The 23,346-nt window shown below is 38.9% G+C and overlaps 1 protein-coding gene across 3 annotated transcripts in view; it reads left to right on the forward strand.

Moving 5' to 3' along the window:
- The first annotated feature begins 1,533 nt into the window (after positions 1-1,533).
- Positions 1,534-23,346, forward strand: part of NME8 (NME/NM23 family member 8) — a 36,224-nt gene continuing 14,411 nt past the window's right edge. Inside the window, exons 1-9 of one of the 3 annotated variants that reach the window (XM_021063577.2) lie at positions 1,534-1,889; positions 2,850-3,118; positions 3,195-3,252; positions 3,453-3,559; positions 7,834-7,905; positions 17,064-17,180; positions 19,828-19,894; positions 20,744-20,817; positions 22,525-22,617. In XM_021063577.2, the coding sequence (XP_020919236.1) occupies positions 3,086-3,118; positions 3,195-3,252; positions 3,453-3,559; positions 7,834-7,905; positions 17,064-17,180; positions 19,828-19,894; positions 20,744-20,817; positions 22,525-22,617 (621 nt within the window). In that variant the 5' untranslated portion in view covers positions 1,534-1,889; positions 2,850-3,085. Of the gene's footprint in view, positions 1,890-2,849; positions 3,119-3,194; positions 3,560-7,833; positions 7,906-17,063; positions 17,181-19,827; positions 19,895-20,743; positions 20,818-22,524; positions 22,618-23,346 lie in introns of those variants that run through there. The other 2 variants (XM_084977507.1, XM_084977506.1) reach the window with 2 other exon arrangements.

The raw sequence follows: 23,346 nt of genomic DNA on the forward strand, positions 1-23,346 counted from the left end.
TAGGCTGTCCCATTTCTGAAAAGGGACTATACACATTTTCCCTCCAACTGATTTAATGGTAGGAGTGAGGATGCTTGCCATCCATAGGAATTCTATGTGGATAAAAAGTCATTGATGAGAAATTCAGGTCCCAGAACTGTGCCAGTCATAGATATGGATCAGGATTTTCAGCTACGGGAAATAGGAAATTTAAGTGGAGAAATTAACATACAATCTGTCTGGTACTCTAAATATTGATGGGGCTGGGCAAAGTCACATGCAACAGCACTGTGCAGCTAGCATCCACAGCCCTGTCACCGGGGCTCGTACTAAAAGCAATTCCTGCTAATACTACTGAGCCAAAAAAAAAAAAAAAAAAAAAAAAGGAATGAAATATTGCCATTTGCAGCAACATGGATGGACTTAGAGATGATCATACTAAGTCAGACAGAGAAAGACAAACATCATATGATAGCACTTATATGTGGAAACTTAAAAATAATACAAATGAACATTTTTATAAAACAGAAAAAGACCCACAGACTTTGAAAACAAACTCATGGTTACCAAAGGGGACAGGTTGGGGGGAGGGATTGATTGGGGGTTTAGGAATGGTATATGCACACTACTGTCTCTGGAATGAGTGGTCAACAGGGTCCTGCTGTATAGCACAGGGAAATCGACTCAATATTCTGTGAAAACCTATATGGGAAAAGAACCTGAAAAAGAATGGATGTGTGAATGCATATAACTGAATCACTCTGTTGTACAGCAGAAATTATCACAACATTGTAAATTTCCTGTACTTCAATAAATCTTTAAAAATGACAAGCGATTTCTGCTAAACATGAGCGCACAGAAAAAGTCACATACACACTCACACATCACTGTGAAGGATAATCAGCTGACCAAATGCATTGGCTAGACTTGTATCTTAAGAAAAAGAGAAGACAGCAAGCTAAAAAAGATGTGAAGTGAAAAGGCTAGAATTCTTACGACATGAAAAGGAGAGTTTGTTTTTTAAAAGTTACATTAAAAATTTCCTAATATAAATTCTATGAACAACATAATAAAACACACACACACACACACACAGTTTTACAAAGGTCCAGAGGAACTGTCCCAGATTGGAGAAGACCAAGGAGAGGACAACCAAATGCAATGTGCGCCTCAGGATTGAATCCTGGACCAGAAAAAGGACATTCTTGGGAAGGTGGAAGAGATTTGTATGAGGTCTACAGTGTAGTTAATACTGTATCAACATGAGCTTACTGGTTTCCATAATTATTCTATGGTTATGAAAGATGACAAGCTAAGCGGAGTGTGTATAGGAACTCTGTGTACTACTTTTGCCACTTTCTTGTAAGTCTAAAATGATTTGTGATTTTTTTTAAAAAGAAGAACAGAGGTAGGCGCAGGAGAATCTGGAGAGCCCTCTGATCCAAGCCGAGGCGCACAGGTTTCATACAAGACACCTTCGGAAGCAGAAGCGGTGGCAGCGTCAAGCCCAGGATGGGTGATGGAATCTGCACTGAGCAGGCGCACCTTGGAGGCAGAGGGGAGATGCCAGGGCAACTCCGGAAGAGGCAGCAAGGGGTATACGAACTTTGGGGCCAACTGCTCTGTAACCGCTGACCAGGTCTGCGCGCTGGGCTCGTGGTCCTCGGGCCGGCAGGACAGGTGCTCGCACCAGCCAGACTGGTGGCAGGTAACGTTGGCGACCTTGGGCTTCCCGGCCATCCTGGCATCCTTTCTTCCTTCTGCGGAACCAGCGGGGGCTGAAGGGCCCCGGGAGCTCGCCCCACCCCCGCCTTGGGGTTGCTCTGCGTCCGGGGAACTTGGACTTGATTGAATTCGCCCCACAAAAATACAGGGCTCCGTAAGAGAGCTGATTTACATCCTCCCGGGCTGTGAGTTTCTGGTCTTGAAAGGTCCCAGTCAGCAACTGTAGGAGGATCTATTTTGCATAAATAAGGCTTGTCTGAGAATCCCGCTGCCCTTGCTGGTTGTAGTCTTGCTGGGGGTCCGCTAGGTCCGCTGTCACACACGCAGTCAGACCCACGTCTTAACATCCCTAACACCAATGAATAGGACTTCAGGGGCCTCACGGATTTACTACTTGCAGAAAGTTTATGTTGCTCTCCAGAACCCACTAGTGGCCTTGTTCTAAAACTTAAATCTCCCGGAGAGGGACCCAAGGAAGATCCATGACCATGTTCATGGCGATTAACAAACATGCACACAGAAACAGAACCATGCATAATACTTAAGGAAAACAAACTAAACACAGTTTAAGAAGCTGTGACTCCTAAAGGTTCATATTTTAAAAAAAAATTTTTTTTTAGAGGCTAATGCTTTATTAGGGATTCACTTCTGGGAAATCTAGAGTGAAGGACTGAGCTGGCCTTAGTTTTGTAAAAACACACAACTGGTTGCTCATCTTGCAGAACATCTTTTTAAATTTTTAAAAATTTTTTTATAGAATTAAAAAAATTTTTATTGCTATTTCCCCAATACAACTTTTTTTTTCCTACTGTACAGCATGGTGACCCAGTTACACATACATGTATACATTCTTTTTTCTGCCATTATCATGCTCCATCATAAGTGGCTAGACATAGTTCTCAGTGCTACACAGCAGGCTCTCATTGCTAATAATTTTAAAGGTCGCTTTCCATTTACAGTTAATACAAAATATTGGCTATATTCCCCGTGTTGTACAATATATCTTTGAGCCTGTCTTATACCCGTTAGTTTGTACCTCCCCTTCCCCCACTCTTATCTTGCCCCTCTCACTCTCCCTATAGGTAAGCAATAGTTTGTTTTCTAAATATGTGAATTGTCTTCTTTTATGTCTTCTTTTGCTTCAGAATTATTGGAAGAGACAGCATGGGTGCAAGCATATAGCACAGAGCCCAGCCTGAAGGGTTCTTCAGAGACCCTGGCTTTCTCTCCAGAAAAGGGACGCGTCATAATCCAAGACTGCTGAAGAAAAATTTCTGCAGTACATAAAATTCTGCCTGTAGGAATAAAGAGAAGAACAGTATGCACCTTTCCTTTTAAATGTTTTCTATTTTTCTTCCCTCTTTCATGTGATGGTGGATAAATGGCAGGCAAAAAGCGAGAACTTCAGTTACAGGTGGGCATGATGTTCCAACAATTCTTGCCTGGTGCCTTGGCATTTGAGACCTTTTACAGAGCTTCCCTTTTTGCAGGCAGTCATCGATAATCAAAGCCTGTGGGATGAGATGTTGCAGAACAAAGGCCTGACAGGTACTGGGGCTCCCCAGTTTTTCAACATCCGGAGGTGGGCCCATGGCACCTCATGACACCCCAATACCAAGCACCACTCCTCACTTTTCAGAGTAAAGACCTGCTCTGTCTTTATCCTGCCCCTGCCCCCAGGAATGGGATAAGCTACTCTTCTAAATGCATTGACTCCGTTCTTTCACAAATACTGTCATTTCTTCCAGTGATTGATGTGTACCAAGCCTGGTGTGGACCTTGCAAAGCCATGCAAACTTTATTCAGAAAATTGAAAAATGAGCTGAATGAAGATGAAATGCTACATTTTGCTGTAGTAAGGATTTCATTTCCGTTAAACTATTATTTTCTTGTCGCTTTAAGGATTGTCTTAATTTAAACAATCTGTCAACTCTTCAAAATGGACAGTGTTTACTTGGCAGCTTTACTATATATTTAATTCTACTGGATCTGAGAACAAATGTGATTTTTATCCCATTCCTATAATTCTGAGGTTATATACCGTGGTCATGAATATTAGAAAAACACAAAAATGGGTATCTGTCTATTGCCCTGTTTCTTTTCACCTGATTGTATGATGTGTGTTCAGACTACGGGCTGCAAATGCCATTTACTGGATAGCACTGAGTAGGAATCTGGGCATTTACCCAGTTAATAATTTAAAAATGGTAGTGATTTCCCCTCCCTTATTTGCCTCCCAAATGTGACAATGGATTAAAATGTTACAGCTGAACTCACTGTGTTGATTATTCAGTTTATCCACATCAAATTATTAACTGCTTAGAGTTTTGTTGTCTAATATGATAGCAACTAAGCAAAGTGTCTTCTGAGCCCTTGCAATGTGGCTAGTGTAATTGAGGAATGGAATTTTTAATTTTAATTAAAGTACATTGATTAAAAACCAGATACTCTAGTTAACCGTAAAACTTTTAAGTTGTTTGGGACAATTGGATATGTGAATCTACATCTTTGACTGTGAACTTTATGAAAGCTAATTAGAGATTAATTTTTTTTTGTCTTTTTGCCGTTTCTTGGGTCACTCCCACGGCATATGGAGGTTCCCAGGCTAGGGGTCTAATTGGAGCTGTAGCTGCCAGCCTACGCCAGAGCCACAGCAATGAGGGATCTGAGCTGCATCTGTGACCCACACCACAGCTCACAGCAACGCCAGATCCTTAACTCACTGAGCATGGCCAGGGATCGAACCCACAACCTCATGGTTCCTAGTCGGATTCATTAACCACTGCGCTATGACGGGAACTCCCAAGATTAATTATTTATGATTAAAAGTTAGCCCACAAAGTGTGATGTACTCTAAATGTAAAATATACACTAGATTTTGAAGACTTAGTATGAAGGAATGTGAAATATTTCATTGACTTCATGTTAAAATGATCATTTTTGGATATAGTGGATTAAGTAAAATATACTATTAGATTACTTTCACCTGTTTCATTTAGTTTTTAAATGTAGATACCAAAGAATTTAAAAGTATATATATGTAACTCGCATTCCATTTCTACTGGACAGAAACATATCCAGACCAGCTAGACCTAAGAAATAGAAGCAGATAACTCATATATCTCTATCTCTTCTCCCTAAAACTCATAATCCCTGAAGGCAACCTGAAACTCCCACCCATTGCATGTTGTCATGGGTCCACACCGTCCCACCCAGACCTTGGGATCAATTTGCTTACTGACCTCAGCTTGTGTTTGACTGTCCGTCATCCCCTTCTGCAGTCACATTGTTTATAGGACTCGGTTTCAGTTTACAAATAAGTAATCTTAAGCTTACAAAGTCACTTCTTCCTATCTTTTCCTCTCAAAGATTGGGGGTTGCAAAGAAAAAAAATCTACAGAACCCATAAAGAACAAAGAAAGAAAAGTTAAAAGGAGAGAGCACGTAGTTACACAGTCATTTGATCTGTTCGTCCAGAGGTTGACTTTGTCTTCGGAAATAAGGGCCCCATAATTTTTTCAAGGGCAGTATTCCTTAACAACCTGCTGCACTCTGAATAGTCAGAATGACCTGAGTAGAGCTGGACTAGTCATCCTAGATGTGGTCCTTGACAGAGAGGAAAGGTAATTTCAGAGGATAGAGAAAGAGGCCTCAGGGGGATTGCCATATGCGGTAGATGGGGTTGGTCTGAGAAGTCATAAGACAAGATGAGATGGATCTAACAGCAGGCAAATAGATCATGGAGAATCAAGGATCAGAAAATTCTTGTGAATCCCGGCAGTTTTTCTGGAAGTGGTACAGGGCACAAGTTCATGGTCTAGGGGCTCTGAGGAGACTCCTGTATCTGAAAGGAAATTGAGTCAATGGGGAGAGACTGACAACAAGGCAGACCCCTTGCTCACCCGCCAGGCTACCTGGAAGGGAACTGGGGCTTGGAAACAAGGAGAGAGGACGGTGTAACTTGATGCTGTGCTCCCAGGTGGTCTGGAGTCATAAATCCCTCCTTGTTTACGGAGCCTGAGTCGGCACAAACCTGGAGTGTGTGTGTGACTTGGACAAGGCAGGGGAGGCTGAGGAGTGGGTGCAGAAGGATGAACTCACCCGGTTTGTTGGGATCCCATTTCAGCACAGCTCAGAGCTATGTGAGGATACAGGTGTTAAGAGCACCGCCTCCCACTCAGAGTCTTCTGATCTTGTCCTCTCAGCGGTACCTCAGCCAGCCAGAATTCCTCAATCTACCTCACAATGAGTCAGCTCCATCACTGTGTCTATCCCACTAGGAAGTGCTAGTAAAGTCTTTCCAAAACACTTCCAAAATGTGTTCATAAAGCTAGCATCCATTGGATTTAACAATAAAAATATTTGTGCACTCTGAATGGTTTCTCTTCTGGGCATATCCAACAATAGCGCAATCACATAGATTGCTGCTATTTTTCTCCTAAGACCCCCCTCATAAAAGGTGAAAAAAATTGTCTCCAAATTATTTCCTTGAGAGCGACAGAGGGGCGCCCTCTGCTGGATATTTGTCTTTCTGCAGTTAACCAAGGAAAGGGAAACTTCCTGAACTTGTAAACTAGATATGAACTAACAGAGTACAGACTACAACTTAGAGTACAAACTCATAGTATAAACACCTACGAGGTTGACTACTTATTGAAATCACCTTAAGCTTAAGAGTCAGTATAAAATTTTTTCTACTATGTGCCTTTTAAACACTTGAAAACTTGTACTAACATTGTGCTTATACATATAAAAATTCAGTAAATATTATTTATTATTCCTTAAATATTATTTTTTATAGTTTTAAAGTAATATTATCACCACATTCTTTGTTAATATTTTATTATAATGTAAAACTGGCAATGATTTTACCTAGATTACTTTTAAACATAATCTTTGAATTTTTTCCTTTAATATAATAGATTATTTTCTTTCAACTCTTTTTCGTTTTTCAAGGCCGTAGAACTTTATTATTTATTTACATATGTATTTGTTTATGTACATATTTATTTATATTTTAATTTTTTCAGCTATGCCTGAGGCATGTGGAAGTTCTCAGGCCAGGAATCAAACCTGGGCCATAGCAGTGACAATGGCAAATCTTTAATATCTAGGCCACCAGGGAACTCCAGAACTTACATTTTCTAGAAAGAGAGAGAAAGAAAGGAAGAGAGAAATAAATGAAGGAATGAAGAAATAAAGAAAATGATGTAGAATTCAACATGTTACAACAAGATTGTGACACAACCCCTCTGGCTGACACAGGGTTAAGGGACGCTTACCATCCTTGGCTTCCCCCTCACCATTCTTGGCCACAGTTGAGGACCCTCTAGAAATCTCAGTTTGCAAACAATCGCCTTAGGTTACAAAACATCACTCTTAATAGGAGACCCTACCGAACGCAACTCATTCTGATACCTGGCCCAAGGGATGTTCACGTTAATATGAAGGAAAATGCTATTATTTAATATGCAGTTGTCAATAATCAGTTGAGGACAACTTGAACTTTGCGAGAAAACTTTAAAATCAAAGACTTTGAAATTTGATCACTGATTTATTCAAGAAGCATTTAGCAAGCTCCTTTTTCTGTTTGGCCTGTGACTGATGAAGGGGAGGGATGATGTACAAAGGTGAGTATGGATGGAACATCATTTATCTGTACATGTAGCTCTTACAGAGGACATGAGCTAGGTCCACATAGCAGTAGTACAAGACTGAAATAGATGAGAGGTGCCCCAGAAAAGGGCAGTGAAGTGCTATGTGGAGGGGAGATGGTTTGCAGCATGAGAGAGCAAGGCGGACTGCTTGGAAGAAGGGCACTGGAGCTGGGTTGGAAAAGGGCAGGTAACGAGGAAATCGAAGGTGGTGGTATAACCTAGACGGCAAGGAGATGCATGTCCCCACAGGTCGGGTCCATAAAGGTGAACAGTGAGAGGTAAAAGTTGGTCAAATGATGCAGGGCCTGAATTGCCAGTAAGCGCAATTTGATCCTAAAAACAACTATAACATACTCAGGAAATGTTGTAGTGAACATAAAACATTGTACATATCTCTGCATTTTCTGAATATAGCATATCAAAATACATGCATATAGTGTCCTTTATTATTTTACAAAATATTTTTTTTCAGGCAGAAGCTGACAGTATTGTAACTTTGCAGTCATTTAGAGATAAATGTGAACCTCTTTTTCTCTTCAGCGTTGTAAGTACATTTATCATCTCAAGTGTGTTATCAGATTCCAATTTACAGCTAAAGAGCATGTACCTTTGTAAAATTGCTGGAACTTTTGGCCTTAAATTTCTTGTCTATTACTATTTGAATAATTTGATCTCTAGAAGCTCATAATGGATTGAGAAGATTAGACTACCACACATTTAATTGATCAGGGAAAAGGAAATTAAAATAGTATTTACCTTTCCTAGGGAAATAATCAGAGATATGTATGATGAATTATTACTTTAGGAGTGAAAAAATGGAAATTTCTTAGATATCCAGCAGAAGACAAATTGGTTATAAATATTCATGTGTATCAATACAGGGAAATATTTGTATGACCACTATTTTGTAATATATATTGCTTTTATCTCTGTATTTGCAAAAGTATAGAAAGACAGGTAGTATATTCATCAAAATGTTAATAGCAGTTTTCTATGGATGCATGATTTAAATTTTCTTCTTATACTTTTCTATGTTTTCCAAATATTCCATGATAAACACACAATTTTAATAATTAGAAAAACCAGAGCTCCCATTGTGGCTCAGCAGGTTAAAGACTTGACACAGGGTCCTTGAAGATGTGGGTTCAATCCCTGGCCTCACTCAGTGGATTGAGGATCAGGTGTTGCCACCAGCTGCCTCAGAGGTTGCAGATGTGGCTCAGATCTGGTGTTGCTGTGGCTGCGGCAAAGGCCTCAGGTGCAGCTCTAATTAGATCCCTAGCCTGGGAACTTTCATATGCTGCAGCTATTGCCATAAAAAAAAAAATCAGTGAAACATAGTAACTGCTGTTTTCTAAAAGAAGAGTATACAGATGTTTCCTGGTGGCTCAGCAGGTTAGGGATCTGGCATTGTGGCTACTGTGGCTTGGGTTCCATCCCTGGTCCTGGAACTTCTGCATGCTGTAGGTGCACCCAAAATAAATAAATTAATTAATAAAAGAAGAGAATTCAGGTAAGTGCTAAGTTGTGTGACACACAAATCTCTAGCTGTGTGTCTGCACAGTTCTCTAGCTGTGTAACTGCTACACAGCTAGAGAATTGAGATAATAAGGAAAGACTTCCCAGAGAGCGCTTGAACTGTTCCCCTGCTGTTGAAAACTTTGGCATTTTTTGACATTACGAATAATTATTAAAAAAAAAAACAACACTCCTCAGATATAACATTTTTCATTTGTTTTTTGAGGGCCACACCCATGTCATATGGAAGTTCTCAGGCTAGGGATCAAATTGGAGATACAGGTGCCAGCCTACACCAGAGCCATGCCATGCCTACACCAGATCTGAGCCATGTCTGCGACCTACACCACAGTTCACGGCAATGCCGGATCCTTAACCCACTGAGCGAGGCTGGGATCAAACCCACCTCCTCAAGAATACTAGTTGGCTTCTTAACCTGCTGAGCTACAACGGGAACTCCATAGATATAGCTTTTTGTTTATGTTAAACAACAGTCTTGCAGCTATTTCAGGGAATTGAAGCCTGGATTAATGGATAAAAACACTGCACTATAGATCTTGCTGTAAGTTGGATGTGTAAGATCTGACGATTTACATGAGGGCTCAGCCAACGTTTTCCATCATCGGCTACGTGGTGTTTGTGTTTTCAGCTTTGCAGAAATACAGTCTGTCTCGGGTCATGGTTTGCTGACCCCTGACCTAGATGCAGTTTGTGGAATGGGCTTGGTGGGCTCATGGAACCATGGGGAGGCTTTCATAGCAGTAACTGTAAGGAGCCTGGGGCTGAGGAACAAAGCCTGGGCAGGGGGCCACCATGTAGAGTCTGGAGCTCTGGGATGGTCATCACCCTGCTGGGTCAGGTCTGATGGGCAGATCCACACCTACCTCCCCAAGACACCATCTGGTCCGTCCTCTCTTATCTGCAATCAGCGCCCAGAGTAGACGTCCATGCTTTCTCCCAGCCCATATACATGCTCCACCTTCTAACACTCCGAATTTTCTTTTGCTGACTTAGTTCTCCATTTCTCCCCTTGTCTCTCAAACCCTTTCACCCAGTGTCATCTGGAATTAATTATGCAATTGGCAAATATCCCAGGCATTTCACCCATGATGCTGAGCTTTTGTTCTGTTTCCTTGACTTTCCTTAAATATGTCTTCTTAGGAGATTTTTCTCTGCTGCTCAAAAATAGTGAATATTTTCTCAGATTGCATGTCTTTTTTTTTTTTTTTTTTTTTTTGACCACTCCCTCGGCATGTGGAAGTTCCTGGGCCAGGGATCCAGCCCGAGCCATAGCAGTGAGCAGAGCTATAGCAGTGACAATGCTGGATCTGTAACCCACTGAGCCACCAGGGAGCTCTACATGTTGCATGTCTTGAGGTCAGGAGTAGAACTGAAGTTCCCCTTACTTCTCACTACCTTAATAACATTCCTTTCCCTGCTTGTCAGACCCCCTATCTGGCTGAGGCTCCTTCTCGCCCACTTTATTCCTGTCATTTGCTGCCTTTTATATCAGTTCTGTAGATGACTAAAGACTTTGGCGTGTGGCTCAAAATCTTCCTCTCCAGTCCAAGTCCTGCCATCATGCCACCACTCTGGGACGTCAGTGTCCTGGCCTGGCCTCTCAATTGTTGTTTTTTTTCTTTTTATGGCCACACCCTTGATATATGGAAGTTCCCAGGCTAGGGGTTGAATCAGCACTACAGCTGCTGGCCGACGCCACAGCACAGCAACGTGGGATCCGAGCCACATCTGCAAACTACATCAGAGCTCAGGGATCCTTAACCCACTGAGCAAGGCCAGAAATTGAACCTGAATCCTCATGGATACTAGTTGGGCTTGCTACTGCTTAGCCACAGTGGGAATCCTGGCCTCTCAATTTTTGACCTCTTAACTACCAATGAACTTTTTTCCCAATAAACCTCATCTACTCAGTCCTGCATTCATACTTCAGACTATGTTATCACCCATTGCTCCATGTTCCTAGTCATTAAGAATTTCAATCTGTGGCCACAAAACCACCAACGGCTTATTCTTAGCTGCTAACAAATTCATTCCAGTGTTTCAGCAGGAAAGCCTTTTTCAAGGGATCCTAGAAAGCCCACAGAGTTTATTGGAAGATTCCTTTTGGTGAGAAATGGTAATTAGACTGTCAAGATTCATTTAAACCTTTCTCAACTGGATCCTTCTCACTGGTCTTTGAATATGATTAAATCATTCCAATTAAAAAATACTAAAAAAAAAATACTCCTTTTAGATACTCTGCCCCTTTCCAGCTACCACTCACCCCTCTCCTTTACCTCACAGCTGAACTTTTTTTTATTGTTATTTCCCCAATACAATTTTTTTCTACTGTACAGCATAGTGACCCAGTTACACATACATGTTTACATCCTTTTTTTCTCCCATTATGATGATCCGTCGTAAGTGATTAGATATGGTTCTCAGTGCTAAACAGCAGGATCTCATTGCTAATCCATTCCAAAAGCAATAGTTCACATCCATTAACTCCAAACTCCCAACTTATCCCACTCCCTCCCCCTCCCCCTTGGCAACCACAAGTCTATTCTCCAAGTCCATGATTTTCTTTTCTGTGGAAAGGTTCGTTTGTGCCTTATATTAGATTCCAGATATAAGTGATATCATATGGTATTTGTCTTTCTCTTTCTGACTTACTTCATTCAGTATGAGAGTCTCTAGTTCCAGCCATGTTGCTGCAAATGGCATTATCTTGTTCTTTTTTATGGCTGAGTAGCATTCCATTGTGTCTATATACCACATCTTCCTAATCCAATTGTCTGTCGACAGACATTTGGGTTGTTTCCATGTCTTGGCTATTGTGAATAGTGCTGTAATGAACATGCGGGTGCATGTGTCTTTTTAAGGAAAGTTTTGTCCAGATATATGCCCAAGAGTGGGATACCTGTGTCACATGGTAGTCCTATGTATAGTTTTCTAAGGTACCTCCATGCTGTTCTCCATAGTGGTTGTTCCAGCTTACAGTCCCACCAATAGTGCAGGAGGGTTCCCTTCTCTCCACAACCCTTCCAGTATTTGTTATTTGTGGACTTATTAATTATGGCCATTCTGACTCGTGTGAGGCGGTATCTCGTGGTAGTTTTGATTTGCATTTCTCTAATAATCAGTGATATTGAGGATTTTTTTCATGTGCTTGTTGGCCATCTGTACATCTTTCTTGGAAAAATGTCTATTCAGGTCTTTTGCCTATTTTTCAATTCAGTTGTTGGCTTTTTTGCTGTGGAGTTGTATAAGTTGTTTGTATATTTTAGAGATTAAGCCTTGTCCATTGCATCATTCGAAACTATTTTCTCCCGTTCTGTAAGTTGTCTTCTTGTTTTCTTTTTGGTTTTCTTTGCTGTGCAAAAGCTTGTCAGTTTGATTAGGTTCCATTGGTTTATTTTTGCTTTTATTTCTTTTGCTTTGGGAGACTGACCTGAGAAAACATTTGTAAGGTTGATGTCAGAGAATGTTTTGCTTATGTTCTCTTCCAGGAGTTTGATGGTGTCTTGTCTTATATTTAAGTCTTTGAGCCATTTTGAGTTTATTTTTGTGCATGGTGTGAGGGTGTGTTCCAGTTTCATTGATTTACATGCAGTTTTCCAGTTTTCCCAGCGATTCTTGCTGAAAAGACTCCACCCCCCCATTTTATGTTCTTGCCTCCTTTGTCAAAGATTAATTGACCGTAGGTGTCAGGGTTTATTTCCCGGTTCTCTATTCTGTTCCATTGGTCTGTCTGTCTGTTTTGGTACCAGTACCACACTGTCTTGATGACTGTGGCTTTGGAATATTGCCTGAAGTCTGGGAGAGTTATACCTCCTGCTTGGTTTTTGTTCCTCAGGATTGCTTTGGCAATTCTGGGTCTTTTGTGGTTGCATATAAATTTTTGTATTGTTTGTTCTAGTTGTGTGAAAAATATCATGGGTAATTTGATAGGGACTGCTCTGAATCTGTAGATTACTTTGGGTAGGATGGCCATTTTTACAATATTAATTCTTCCAACCCAGGAGCATGGAATATCTTTCCATTTCTTTGAATCCTCTTTAATTTCCTTGATTAATGTTTTATAGTTCTCAGCATATAAATCCTTTACCTCCTTGGTCAGGTGTATACCCAGGTATGTGATTTTTTGGGGTGCACTTTTAAAGGGTATTGTATTTTTGTATTCCTTTTCTAACATTTCATTGGTAGTGTACAGAAATGTGACTGATTTCTGAATGTTAATCTTATATCCTGCTACTTTGCTGAATTTGTTGATCAGTTCAAGTAGTTTTGGGGTTGAGTTCTTAGGGTTTTCTATATATCGTACCATGTTATCTGCATACAGTGACAGTTTTACCTCCTCTCTTCCTATTTGGATGCGTTTTATTTCTTTTGTTTGTCTGATTGGTGTGGCTAGGACTTCCAATACTATATTGAATAACAATGGTGAGAGTGGGCATCTTTGTCTTGTTCCAGATTTTAGTGGGAAGGCCTTCAGCTTTTCTCCATTGAGTATTATATTTGCTGTGGGTTTCTCAGAAATGTTCCCTCTATACCCACTTTGATAAGAGTTTTTAATCATGAAAGAATGTTGGACTTTATCAAATGCTTTTTCTGCATCTATTGAGATGATCATGTGGTTTTTGACTTTTCTTTTGTTAATGTGGTGTATGTCGTCGATTGATTTGCGTATGTTGAACCATCCTTGTGAACCTGGCATGAATCCCACCTGGTTGTGGTGTATGATCTTTTTGATATGTTGTAGGATTCCATTGGCTAAAATTTTGTTGAGAATTTTTGCGTCTATGTTCATCAAAGATATTGGCCTATAGTTTTTTTTTTTTTTTTTTTTTTTTTTTTGGTGGTATCTTTGGTTTTGGAATTAGGGTGACAGTGGCATCATAGAATGTCTTTGGGAGTGTTCCTTCTTCTTCAACCTTTTGAAAAAAGTTTAAGGAGGATGGGTATAAGTTACTCTTTGAATGTTTGGTAAAATTTGCCTGTGAAGCCATCTGGTCCTGGAATTTTACTTGTAGGGAATATTTTTATGACATATTCAATTTCATTTCTAGTGATCGGTCTGTTCAGTTGATCTATTTCATCTTGATTCAGTTTTGGCAGGCTGTAGGTCTCTAGACAGTTTTCAAGTTGTCAAATTTGTTGGTATATAATCGTTGATAGTATTCTTTCATGGTTTTTTGTATTTCTGTAGTATCTGTTGTGACTCCTTTTTCATTTCTTATTTTGTTTATTTGGGTCTTTTTCTCTCCTCTTTTTGGTGAGTCTAGCCAGAGGTTTGTCAATTTTGTTTACCTTTTCAAAGAACCAGCTCTTGGTTTGATTGATTTTTTTCCATTGTTTTTTGAATCCCTATTTTATTGATTTCCTCTTTGATCTTTATCATTTCCTTCCTTCTACTGACTTTAGGCTTTTCTTATTCTTCTTTTTCTAATTCATTTAAGTGGTGGGTTAAGTTGCCAATTTCAGATTTTTCTTCTTTTTTGAGGAAGGCCTGTATTGCTATGAAATTCCCTCTGAGCACTGCTTTTGCAGTGTCCCATAGATTTTGACTGGTTTTGTCTTATCATTTGTTTCGAGGTATTTTTTAATTTCCTTCTTGATTTCCTCACTGACCCATTGATTTTTTAGTAGCATGTTGTTTAGTCTCCATGTACTAGGTTTTTTTCTCATTTCCCTGTGGTTGATTTCTAGTTTCATGCCATTGTGGTCAGAGAGGATACTTAAAATAATTTCTATACTCTTAAATTTGTTGAGGTTAGATTTGTGCTCCAATATGTGATCAATTCTTGAGAATGTTCCATGTGCACTTGAGAAGAATGCATGTTCTGATTTTTTTGGATATAACGTCCTGAAACTGTCAATTAAGTCTAACTTTTCTATCGTTTCCTTTAGGATCTCTGTTGCTTTATTGGTTTTCTGTCTAGAGGATCTGTCCATTGATGAGAGTGGGGTGTCAAAGTCTCTTACTATGATTGTATTCCCATCACTTTCTCCTTTTTTGTCTGTTAGTATTTGTTGGAGGTATCTGGGTGCTCCTATATTAGGGGCATATATATATTGATGATTGTAATATCCTCTTCTTGAATGGATCCTTTAACCATTAAATAGTGTCCCTCTTTGTCTTTCTTTATGGCCTTCATTTTATTTTATTTTTTTGAGCATTTTGAAATTTATTCATATTGACAGACCCAGAGAGAAGATAAATCCATCTCTCTGCAGAAGTAAATGTTCCACAGGGGCCAACTGAAGATTTTGGCCTGAAGTTCTGGTTTTGTATTTGTTTTTTTTTTATGGCCTTCATTTTAAAGTCTGTTTTGTCTGATATGAGTATTGCTACTCCTTCTTTCTTGTCTTGTCCATTGGCATGAAGTATCTTTTCCCATCCCCTCACTTTCAATCTATATGTGTCTTCACTCTATATATGAGTTTCTTGTAGGCAGCAGATTGAAGGTTTTTGCCACAGCTGAATTTTTGAGAAGATTTTCTGTATTTATTTTTACTCTATTTCTTCTCATCCTATTAACCCCTCAACCCATTCAACCTGACTTCTTTCTGATTATTCCACCATATTTGCTGTTGCTAACATACCTAATTACTTTTAGGTCTTGGGCATCTGCTGCTCAGATGTACTGAATGTGGTGACCATGCCCTTCTTTTTTGAACTCTTGCTTCTTTTGGCATTTGTGACTTAATTTTCCTTTTGCTTTCTTAGATGTTACTCCTTTCCTTCTCCTTTTGCAGGTTCATCTTTCATCATTCATCCCCTGCAGACTGACTTCATCATGCTACATAATCTCCTTAGAAAACTTCCTCCATACACGGTTTCAACCATCACCTCTTACATACCAATAACTCAAGTTTATATTTTCAGCTAAATCCTATAGTTTGAGCTCCAGACTTGTGTATCCAATCGGTGCCTTGACCTCTCCTTTTGGTGTCCCAAGGCATTTCACCATGAACTGGTCCAACACTGGACTCCTCCGCCATTCCTACCCCCACTGGAAATGTTATCTGCTAGGGTTGCCTCCTTTGGTGAAGAACATCTTAACATGTCTAGTTTCTCAAGCTAGAAACAGAAAAGCCATTGTAATGACTTTTAACATCACACACTATCCACACCAGACCTTGGTCCTGTCAATTTCACCACTCAAGTCTCTCTCACACTCATCTGCTTCTTTCCATTCTTTCCATCTCCAAAAGCACTACCATAAAATGAGCCACCTTCTCTCCCATCTTAACCTCTAGAATAGCTTCTGATTGGTATACAGCTTCTTCTGCTCCACCTCTAACCTTTTCTCCATAAGGTAGGAAAAGTGAGCTTTACAAACAGCAGCTCCAATCGTCATTCCTGCCTCTGTTTAAACCTTCCAAAGGCTTCCTTCCCTCTGCCCTTAGGATAAAGGCTGCATCCTCCCATGACCAAGCCTTCACACCTTCTGGCTCCCCCTAGCTGTTGGGCTCTGTCTCATACCAGGCATCTCACTTTCTCTGTGGTCATTTGCTGTATTCCCTTCCAGCCATGGGACTCTTGCATCTCTATTCCTTTCGCTTAGAATGTTCTTCTTCTCCTTTTTATTTCTTACCCATCCTTCACATTTCAAACCAAGTATCACTTCCTGATATTGATAAGTACCTTTACTAATCTCCTTGATCAGTACACATTCTTACAGATGCTCCCAGCTCTTTCTCTCTCAGTGATACCTATGATGGTTGTTATTTCACATGTGTTTGTGTTCATTTTTGTTTTTTTGTAATTTAATTAGATTAGGTACCAGGACTGTTATTCCACACCATCATGCCTGGTACAACGCTAGTAAACAGCTGTTTAGCAAATATGTGTTGAAAGACAGACAATAGGGACACAGTATAAAAAATAATTAGGGAGGGTAATGGGAGGTCTATACAGAGTCATTAAAATTTAATGCAGGGTTGCCTTGTCTTTGGTTGTAAGAAGACAGACTAATTGGAGGTGGAATGCAGTTTACTTTACCAAATGGAGACATACTTTCCCATCACTAGTCTGTATTTTGAAATAGCTAACTACAATAGCTAAAAAACGATTGGTGGGGTGTGGGCCAGGGTAGGGTGATGGGTCCAGCTGAAGTGTTAATTCTTGACTTACTCTGAAAATGAAAGTTTCCCTCTTGCTTTTGTTTCTCCTTATAGAATGGCAAAATTATTGCAAAAATCAAGGGTGCAAATGCACCACTTGTTAATCAAAAGGTTATTACCCTGATCAATGAGGAGAGAAAAATCGCAGCAGGTGAAATGGTCCGACCTCAGGTAATACTTTGGATTACTGACAATTTTATTTTTAAATTTTATTTAGAAAAATGATGCAGTACATCTTTTTTGTTGTTTCCCCCAATTTTATAACTATCTAAATAATGCAACTTTTCTGGGAAGTATTTTGGTAATATGAATCAAAACCCTTAAAAATGCATAGCTCTTCTGAAAATTATTACACTCCAATAATTTTCCTTAAGATAATGACAGAAATGTAGAAAAGGATGTCTACATCAGTGTCATCTATGTTATTAAAATGTGGAATCAATCTAAATGCCTAGCAATAGTGAATGGGTGACATAAAAATGTTTGTAATTTAGTTAATAAATTGTACAAATTCATAAAGTAGAATATTATTTAGTATGTTCTAGATGTATGCTTATTAACGTGGAAAGATGACTAAGATAGACACGTGAAAAAAAGAATACTGAACTTTAATAGGATACTTAGAATAAAATCCTATGTGTATGAATTGTATTACTTGTGTAATAAGAAAAAAATAGTTTAAGAAATGAAACATTAACAGTAATATTATGTTATTATAATGTCATTATTAATTTATTAATTTAATTAATATTGTGTCATTAATATTATGTTATAACATAACAAAATAAAAATATAAAAACATAATAAATCATATAAATGTAACATAATAAACATTATTATAAACATAACATAAATGTTTATGTTAAACATAAACATAACAACATAAACAAAACATAATAAAAACAAAACACAACAAAAACATAAACATAATAAATATAACATATTTTAAACATAATAATTAAAAAAACAAAATAAAACATAATAGCATAAGAAGGTAAGCCATGTAGGAAAGTGATCTGAAAAATAAGCACATAATAGGAGTAACTGATGTTTTTGAAACACACACACACAAAACAAACAACAACAACAAAATCCAAGGGAGAGTATGAACTTAAGAACTAGAAAACAGAGACTAACCAGAAATATTGAAAAATAGAAATAATGAAAAGGTATAGGTTCAAGTTTGTATAAGTAGTTGATATTTTAAAATGTCAGTTTAAATCAGGAAAGTATAAAAATTCACAAAACAGGCTTAAAATACTGGGTTAACTATTTGAGAGTTGCATCACTTTTTCATATACATAAAAAATTTCAGATGAATTAAAGATCTGAATATGAAGAAACAAAGCATAAAAGATAAGAAGAAAATATGGGAAAACATTTATGTTGTCATAGGTTGAGGAAGGCCTTAGAAGTAGAACATAAAACAGAGATAGCAAAAAAGAAACACTTGATAGATTTGATTATTTAAAAGTTTGAATAGAATGTAAAAGGAAAGCTGAAAACCTGGAGAAGTGCTTGTGTTGTGTGCCAGTGTGTACCAAGCACTTTATAAGCATTATGAAAAAAATGAATATTTTGACAGAAAACTGACAAATATGGGGGATTTACATTTATAATTGTGATATTTTCTTATCCAAGGACATTTCTCTTTACATTTCCAGGTTTTCTTGTTTTCAGGGCATGTTTGCCCTTCCTTTCTATCTCCCTCCCTCCCTCTCCCCACTCCTCCCACTTCTAATTATATTAAACATAAAATTATAATAGGAATTATTGAGGACTTACTGTTTGCTAAAGATTTTCAAAAAGATCCTCTCACGTAATCTGTACAGAAACATTTTTACTCCCCACTTTTCTTGAGATATGATTGACAACTAACAATTCATTAGTTTAAGGTCTACAACATAATAATTTGATATATATGTATACTGGGAAATGATTACTACACTTAGTTAACATTTGTCATGTCATAATTTTTTTTCTTGTCATGAAAAGATTTTCTTTTTCTTTTAGATCCACACCTGCAGTGTATGCAGGTTCCCAGGCTAGGGGTCAATCGGAGCTACAGCTGCCAGCCTACGCCAGAGCCACAGCAACATCGGATCTGAGCCCCACCTGTGACCTACACCACAGCTCCCGGCAACCCCAGATCCTTAACCCACTGAGCAAGGCCAGGGATTGAACCCGAAACCTCATGGTTCCACTGAGAAGCTGAAGTTATGCATTCTCTTGTCAAAAAAATGTATATATGTAAATATATAAATATTTCAGGGACTTCACAGAACCACAGAAGCACTTTCAGGGCTTTTCAAGAAATTGAGAATTCCCCCATCTTCCTAGCATTTTATAGTAGGAAATTGGTTATTGTTTTGAGAAAAGCATTTTTAAAAATAAGGAGGCATCTTTCTGCTCCTAATATACTAAGTACAATGGTTAGGAATGGTTCTTGAAGCTTATAAATACCCTTTCAATCTTTAACAGAACAACTGTGCATTTACTCCTTTCTCACTTGTTAATCTTTGCTTCTTTCTTATTTTATCTCTTGTGCTCTTCTTACATTTTAAGGTATTTAAAAAAAAAAACATTTTCCATATAGTATACATGCATTATTTATAATGGTCTCCCCACCCCAACCATTTCAATATTCCTTATTCTATTTCAGTGGAAAGCTTAGGGGAAAAGCAGTGTTAGATAAATGTAGGCCCATTTCCACTTTAGTTTCTCTCCCTTATAAACATTTATCAGAACCAAAGTTTCTAAAAACTCTTTCAATTTTGTATTAAAATGTAACTGGTTTATTTGCATTTCTTTTCCATAGTATCATGAAGTTGCACTTGTAGACTCAGATTCAGAAGATGCTGGGGAAACAGGCTATGAAAATGTTGGTAAGTAAACTTACTTTAACAGGAGGGGATTTGTGTACATGGATGTCCATTACAGCATTACCTGTGGCAAAAAAATCTGGTAATGACATCAGTGTTAATTGATAAGGGACTGAAAGGATCAGTGGTGATTGGTGCCGTACTGGATTCAGTATAGCAACCTATTTTGCTCCCCTTGCCTCCCCTTTGGTCTCTGTGCCTGGAGCATTTGAGGGGTTACTCACAACCAGCAGCTCCTGTCCCCTCTGAGTAATCTGGACAGCAGCTCCCTCTTATTTCATCCTTTATCATCTTCCAAAAACTTGGGAAAATAATTTCTTCCTTGATGACCCACACTCCTTGTTTATTACAATGGACAATATCCTGCCTTCACTGGGTTGCCTGAGTAGCTGCGTTCAGACTGGCGGGAACACAGGCAAACAGCGTGCTCAGTGAGCCCTTCTGCACTAAAAGCTCATTATAAGAATGTGTAAATAAATGGGGATAAATTCATAAATGGTAAAGCCATCCGTTTGTAATGTTTGCTGGCACTGCAATTCCAGTCACGAGTGATACTGAGCGGGATGGATCAGGGGATGATTCTAATGCACATGAATTGCATTAAAATAACTTTTGCCTACCTATACTCTGCTTTTTGGCCTATTGACAAACTCTCAAGGATGTTTCCCCTGCATGCAAATAGAGGAAATGTGCTTTGATTCGTAGAAACTCTTTGGAAGCTGCAATGCCATAAAAAGAACAAAGCTGTCGATGGACATTCACTGGCTGTTAGTAGTTTCCATTTCAAAATTGCCACATCTTTCGTTATCTACACTTTGTGCCAAGAAAATGAAATTCTGTTTTTTTTCTCAGATGAACTATACAGTATTGTTATTATCAATCCCGATGCTGTGAATGCTAGAAAAGTTCTAGAAATTAAAGACAAAGTAAGTAATATTTCCCAACAATACTGAATTATGAAATAACAATCCCTTCACTTTCAATTTGGACACAAGCCTATGATTTAGAGTAAAATAGAACATAATAAACTTCTGGCAGTAGGTACCTCTAAAGGCTATGAAGATGTTTTTGTCTTAGTCTAGACCTATTCAACATCCTTAGGTAAATACCTCTGCTCTACCAATATAAATGATAAAAATTATAGCTCTTATATTGGATTATAACAAATTTCTTTGTGTTTAGTTAGTAGCAGTGCAAACTTTTTGTAAGCTCACATTAGCCTGCTTTATTTCCTCTATGCTGCCATAAAGGCATGGTCCTTTTTAGATACTGGTAACTTAAGCAAGCACTTGTTTTGCTGTTGAGCCAAAATTAAAAATTTTTAGAGCAAAATTGCATTCTAATCCAAGGATCAGCAGACTTTTCCTGTAAAGAGCCAGGCCCTGACTATTTTTAGGTTTGTGGGGCATATGACTCTGTCATAGTGGTTTAACTCTGCATCATATTAAGAAAACAACAACAGACAGTAGATATACAAATGGGCAAAACAAACAAAGCCCTCCAAGCCACCCAAGGCCCAAAATAAAACAAACAAAAAATCAAATGGTCATGGCTGTGTTCCAATAAACTTCATTTCCAAAAATGGGTAGGGGGCCAGATTTTGACTGCAGGCTGGGGTTTGCTGACCCGCAAACAATGATTTTGTGTTGAAACAGCAAAAGTATAGTGCAATTTGAAAGAATGTTGCCTGTGCAGTGGAAAAGTCACCTAGGGAGCTGTCAGGAGGAGTTGGGTATTTCTTGATGAATTTCCCATCACGCATTCTTTCTTCTACCAAAACAGCATTATCACTGACTAAACTACAATTGATGGTCCATTTTATACCTGAGTGACATGCACACTGAATTAGTCATTAAAAAATTTTAAGACAAAGAAAGCAAGGCTAAATCTTAAATTTGATCTTTCCCCATAATTTGGATATTTTTGTTGCCATAAGAGTAAGACTTAACAAAGAAAAGCCTTAAAAAAAAGTTAAAACAATTTTGAAAATAGACAATTAAATGCTTGTAAGTTTATGTCTTGACGCATGATTCAGGAAGCTATATCTTTCCTGGGAATTCAGCTGGTGTTTTTACATGGTGAGGCAATTCGCTCAAATAGTAGACATGTGATGGGGTCTCTGGTTCAAGCCTTGAAAACTTAAAATATTAAGGGGCATGAAGAGGACCGTCTTTGTTGACACAGTTTCGAGCCTCTTCCAACCTAGTGCTCTGTGGATTGTGCTGAGGCACAATCAAGAAATGCATTCAAGGAGTTCCCATCGTGGCTCAGTGGTTAACCATGGGAACTATGAGGTTGTGGGTTCGATCCCTGGCCTTGCTCAGTGGGTTAAGGACCCGGTGTTGCCGTGAGCTGTAGTGTGGGTCGCAGTTGTGGCTCGGATCCCAAGTTGCTGTGGCTCTGGTGTAGGCTGGTGGCTACAGCCCCAATTGGACCCCTAGCCTGGGAACCTCCACATGCCGCGGGAGCGGCCCTAGAAAAGGCAAAAAGACAAAAAAAAAAAAAAAAGAAAAAAAAAAGAAATGCATTCAAATCTGGGTGGTTTGTTAAGCTTAGGAAACAAGTGTCCTTGACTTATTTTACCTGTGTGGTCCCCCGACACCTCTCGATCTGACCTTGCTCTCTAATTGAAGATTATCAACACGCAATTCGTCATAGAAGCAGAGGATAAGAGACTGCTCACAGCAGAACAAGTAAGGTACTTCTATAGTCAAAAGGCAGACGAGGTAAGAAAGTTTTGTTTTGTTTTGTTTTGTTTAAGCCACTCTGTTGTCAAATACAGTGAATTCCTGTAAGTTTGAGGTCCTCATTATAGAAAAGCAAATGAATAAATCTGATCAACCAAGTAAGCTCCAGGTGTCCCTGCTGGTGTCTATATCACAGTTAATCCAAAGATGGTGACCATGTGAAAATTTCCATAGAAATAGAGGCAGCCGAGCAAAAGTAGATGGTCCAGTTGTGTTTAGCGAAGATCCCTTTATCTAATCCTAACCCTAACCCTAACCCTCATCTAAGACTCCCTGCAGCAGCCCTCAGAAGTAAATATCCAGGCCTTTCCTATAGATTCTTATCCTAGGTCAAGGCTCCTTGTCATAAATTTCACAGGAAAGCTCTAATCCTTTTTTTTTTTTTACCTAAATGGCTTTCTGTCAAGCCATTTTTAAAATTCTCTTTTGTCTGGGGGTAGGATATAACAAAGGCAGTGCCATTGTTGGAAAGTGCACTGGTTTGGGGGGATCAGGAGATGCAGTTTTTAGAAATGCATTGTTGGAGTTCCTGTTGTGCAGTGGAAAAGAATCCAACTAGGAACCATGAGGTTGTGGGTTCGATCCCTGCCCTTGCTCAGTGGCTCAGTGGGTTAAGGATCTGGTGTTGCTGGGAACTGTGGTGTAGGTTGCAGACATGGCGTCTTGGATCCTGTGTTGCTGTGGCTATGGATAGGCCGGCAGCTGTAG

The sequence above is a fragment of the Sus scrofa genome, chromosome 9 (assembly GCF_054392235.1).
Source record: "Sus scrofa isolate SSC_HxYL_T2T_F1_AM1 chromosome 9, Sscrofa_HxYL_maternal_Yorkshire_Landrace_v2.0, whole genome shotgun sequence".
In the NCBI taxonomy this organism is placed as follows: Eukaryota; Metazoa; Chordata; class Mammalia; order Artiodactyla; family Suidae; genus Sus; species Sus scrofa.